This window comes from Pseudopipra pipra, chromosome Z (genome assembly GCF_036250125.1).
Source record: "Pseudopipra pipra isolate bDixPip1 chromosome Z, bDixPip1.hap1, whole genome shotgun sequence".
In the NCBI taxonomy this organism is placed as follows: Eukaryota; Metazoa; Chordata; class Aves; order Passeriformes; family Pipridae; genus Pseudopipra; species Pseudopipra pipra.
In genome coordinates, this window is record NC_087581.1 from 55,436,167 (window position 1) to 55,440,735 (window position 4,569).

A 4,569-nucleotide genomic window follows, 5' to 3' on the forward strand; every position below is an offset into this window, starting at 1 on the left:
CTGTCCCCTGTGGAGAAGATGGAAGGGACACCACAGGGTGATAGGGGCAGTTCTCACCCAGGTAGGAAAGAGTTCTCCCTGCCTGAGTGGTCTCTGGCAACTCTCTAGGGAAGCTGATGGCAAACTGTACATAGGTCCGTTTACCCTGCTGAGAAAACCTGAAACCTGAAAGTCTCTATTGGTCTTCTGCAGAGCAGGCACTCTGGGTTTCTCTGCACGAGCTGAAAGCATTCAGTTGTAATTTGCTTTCTTTGTAACTGGGGGATTGAAAAAAACCTACGGAAATTTCTCCTACCAATAGAAAATACATATAATAGTATTATAAAGACTCTCTGACAGTATTCATGTTTGGTTTCATATATGACTTTATTAAATCTATATTTCAGAATGAGTGTTGTCTAGCAGGCTTTCAATTCAGTTACAGCAATTGTTTCTCAGCAGACTAATTTTACTGTAAGACTAGACAAGGAAAGTAATCACTTAGGAAAATGGATTTTCCACGTACATGTGCAGTACTCTCATGGTTGGTTTCCTTGTGAGAAGGTCTGGAATGGCTCCATCTTTGTTGAGTGAGCCCATGAGAAACTTGATATTTCTTTACAAGAAATTCCAGCAAGAACTGAAGTTCACGAGATTTTCCAAAACTCCATTGTGCAGCAAAAAATCAGGAAAGCAGAGCCAGTTCCCTTCAAGAACTTTAGGTCATCAGAGGCTGATAGATGGCTAAACTGAGACTCTGGGACGCTTGACTTCTGAAACACCGCTCCAAGGTATTACATACTTCTGGGAACAACAGCTCCAGGATAGATCCATGTGGTAGATGGATTCCTCAAAATTAGGATCAGGTGTCCAGGGGACTCTGGAGTCTGACTCCAGAGAGATCATGATCAAAAGTCACACTTTGAAACATAGCTCCCACCTGTTTCAAAATAAAAAAAAACATCTTCCATAGGTGTGCAATTCACAGAGGAGGAGAAGGGGAGGAAATGTGCATGAACACTCTGAGAGGAGGGAAAAAACATTCAAAAACTATTCATCCTTGCCCATTCTTCCACCTCAGTGGACTCCTTGCTGATCAATAATTAGTGTGATGTAACAAAATGATCAGCCACTGTATTAGAGTGGGTATGGGGCACATTGTCACTTGTTACTAATACAGGAATATATTATTATATATTAATATATAAATACTATATTATAATAGATTAATTAATTATGTTTAATTAATTAATAAACCAAATATTTGTTAAAGTAATTTTGTTATAATAATTATAATATTATTTCAATTTATAATGAAAATTATAAATTGATAATGATATAATTTATGTATACAAATTATATATAATGAAACAGCTAGTTTGAGAAGTAAATATTTAATTTAACTAACTAATTAATTAGAACATTTACTAATTGTATTTATTAAAATATTATTAATATATTGTTTGAAGTGGATTCTGTCTGAGCACACAGTATGTGCCATTTTTAATTAGTAATTAAAGTTGCAAGAACTGAGAACTGTATCCAAGCCCTGTTTTCTTCATACAGCTTTTTGGTTCTTGGTCCAAACTACCTTTTAACAAGCTAGGTTGCATCTGGACTAAATTTTCAAATGGGCTTGTGTTTCAGTATATCAAGCTCTCCCAGCTACTGAGAGACTTGGACATTTATACATTTTCTCAGATCCTTGGTGCTGAGGCACTCTCCCAGTGGCAACCTCACCAGGCACCTCCTGGAAGCCAGACCTGGGAAACTGAGGCAGCTTCTGGAAGGTGCCATGGACATTGGCCCCAGGTTTCACCACTTCATCTGAAGTGATGACAAGGGTCCCTCAGGTCTGCAGGGCTCAGGCAGGTCCCTGCCTTGGCCTCTTGTTGCTCTGGGGAGGATCCTGAGGACCCTGGGAGCCAGGGGCCCTCCTCTTTTGGGTATGGCCAGGGCCCTGTGGCATATGCTGGCCCTGCCCTGGCCGGGAGTGGGGGGCTGAGGCTGCAGCCCTGGGAAGAAGGACCTGCCACTGCCTCTGCCTGCCTGGCTCCTCCTGGGGCTAGTCCTGCTCTGCAGGAACAGGTATAGATGGGGGCAAGCTGTGACTCTCATGGAGGGCAGCCTCTGATATACTAAGCTTCCTTCTCCACATTAGAGTCTGTGGTGCCACTGACAGAAATCCCCTCATGGAAGCTGTTGAACCTGGAGCTGCTGGAGCTGGTACTGGCCTCAGGCCTACCTGTTTCCTCTCCATCAGTGTGGGAGTGCAGGAGCCTCTGAGCCTCCTCGCTGCACTGGCTCACAATAACATTGATAAGCTCACGAACCAGTGGTGCTGCACGTCCTCTGAGGTGGTTCTGCAGCCTAAGGATCAAGGTCTCCTCATGTAGACCGTAGACACAGAGATCAGACAGGATTCTGCTCTCAGCAACCTGTACTGGCAACCACCAATTGCAGTAAATTTCCTCAAGCCTCTGGCGTAGCCAGGGCAGCACAGGGTCCAGGAGATGCTGTTGTCGTTGGAAAAGTTCTGCCCACACTTCGGGCAGAATGCCACCCATGGGCTCTGGCCCTGCAGCCCCCTGCTCAGGTGGGGACACTGTCCCCTGCGGAGAAGATGAAGGGGATGCCCCAGGATACTGGGGGCCTCTTTTCCTCACTGTAGGAGTCTCTGGTGACTCTCCAGAAGCTCGTCTTGCCTGGCTGCTGGCCTGTGGTGACTCTCCAGGATGCGTGATGACAAACAGAAGAGAGTCCCATCTGCCCTGCTCAGAAAACCTGACAGCATCTATCGGTGTTCTGCAGAGTGGGCACGATGGATTTCTCTGTGCCCACTGCAGGATGCAGCTCAGGCAGAACTGGTGGCGACAGGGCAGAACAGAAGCCCTGCTCCTCCGAGTGTCCTGGCAAATGGGGCAGGTCCAGGCTGTCTCCATGGCCATTTTTGTGCTCTGCAGCACACTGGGAAGAGCTGAGGACCAGGAGATGCTCCCTTTTGTTGGCGTCACACAGAGCAGGAGAGAACTGTGTGACTGTGTGACAGCCCTCCTGACTATCCCAGCAAGGGGAAAAAGAAATGCCCAGCTCTCTCAAGAAGGACACCCTCCTGGTTCCCTGAATCCAATCATCTGCCCCACCCCAGGGGGGTGTTTTCCCTTTACAGCTACTGAAGGTAGCCAACCTTCACTGCTACCTATAGTGCCAGGCTGCCTGAACCAAGCAGGGCTGGGAAAACACTACTGATGGCTCTGCAATGGCAGCTGCCAAAGGCAGCTCCCAACACACCACCCAGCACTTGAAGAAGTCTGACTAGATGCTCCAGACCTTGCACTCTCGCTCAGCAGGAGTCAAGGCTAGAACCAGATTGGCTCAGGCTCTGCCAGAGCCCAGATATAATCAGAAGGAGATGTGATGTTACAATCCATCCCCCACTGATGTCACAATCTGCTGCTTAGCAGGTCACCCTCCACCACTGAGTGATGTCACCATGGAATATTCCCCTCTGCAGGTGTACAGTGCCAGAAATAAAAAAAGGGAAATACCATTTCTTGTTTTCAGCTTCTTGATTTCTGTGTTGCTCTCCCTCAGCCATCTGCATCATGTGGCCTTGGTCACCTTGCTAAGGTCTCCTGTGAGCAGGATCATGGTGGGACCAGTCAGCATGGACTGCCTGTGGCTGGATATTGCCTCCTCTCCTCATTGCCTTTCCCTGTGCAAAGCCAGGATTTGGAACACCTGGACGGTCGGTGGCCAGCCCTGGGTGAGAGTCTCCCACCCCTGTGCATCTTGTTCCTGCTGCAGGGAGAAGCAGAAAGGGGTGTTTTCGTTCAACCTCATCCACTCCCATTGGCACTTGCCCACAGTGCCAGGTCCTTCTCTGCTTGCCAAGTCTCCATGCTTCTGGAAGCCAGTGTGTTGATGCTCCTCAAAAGCACCAGTGATGGATCCTGACCCCACATCCACAGAAAGGAGCTGGAGTTGCTGCCCTCCCTGGAGTAGTGTGTAAGGGCCACAGGCACCCTGCTCACAATTCCAGAGAGCCCAGGATCCATGAGAACAAACTGGTTTTGTCTTCTCATCTTCTCACGTATCAAGCCTGAATTTCTTTATTGACCTTGAAGGAAAAGGAACCCTAGAAGCTCTCATTCTAAGACAGTTCAGATACACTGGGCTTGAATGCCTTAACTGTGAAGATGTTTCCAGAAATACAGGAAATACAGGAGCCTTGAGAGCAGGGGGAAGAATCCAGAGCAGCAGCCATTGTCTTTTTGGACTTCCCCCAAATGAAATCTGATTTCCTTTTATGACAAAGTAACCCACCTAGTTTATCAAGGGAACCCAGTAGATGTAATATTTTTGGTTTTCAGATATTGTCACTTGTAGTGTCCTTCTGGACAAAATGTCCAACACACAGCTGGATAAACACATCATGGGGTGGGTGAGCAATTGGCTCACAGGTCAGTCACAGAGGGTAATAGTAAAGGGGGTGACATCTGGCAGCTGGTCACTTGTGGGGTTCTGCAGGGCTCCATCCTCGGCCCAGTGGTCTTCAACATCTTTGTAAATTGCTTGGATGCAGGACTG

General features: G+C 47.4%; 1 protein-coding gene across 1 annotated transcript; it reads right to left on the reverse strand.

The window, feature by feature from the left end:
- Nucleotides 1-347: 347 nt before the first annotated feature.
- LOC135407667 (E3 ubiquitin-protein ligase Topors-like) lies at nucleotides 348-3,987 on the reverse strand. The gene is made up of 2 exons (XM_064642899.1): nucleotides 2,225-3,987; nucleotides 348-919 (listed from the first exon to the last, which is right to left on the reverse strand). Exons 1-2 carry the CDS (start codon nucleotides 2,925-2,927, stop codon nucleotides 888-890), a joined length of 735 nt encoding a protein of 244 aa, XP_064498969.1. The 5' UTR covers nucleotides 2,928-3,987; the 3' UTR covers nucleotides 348-887.
- Nucleotides 3,988-4,569: the final 582 nt, after the last annotated feature.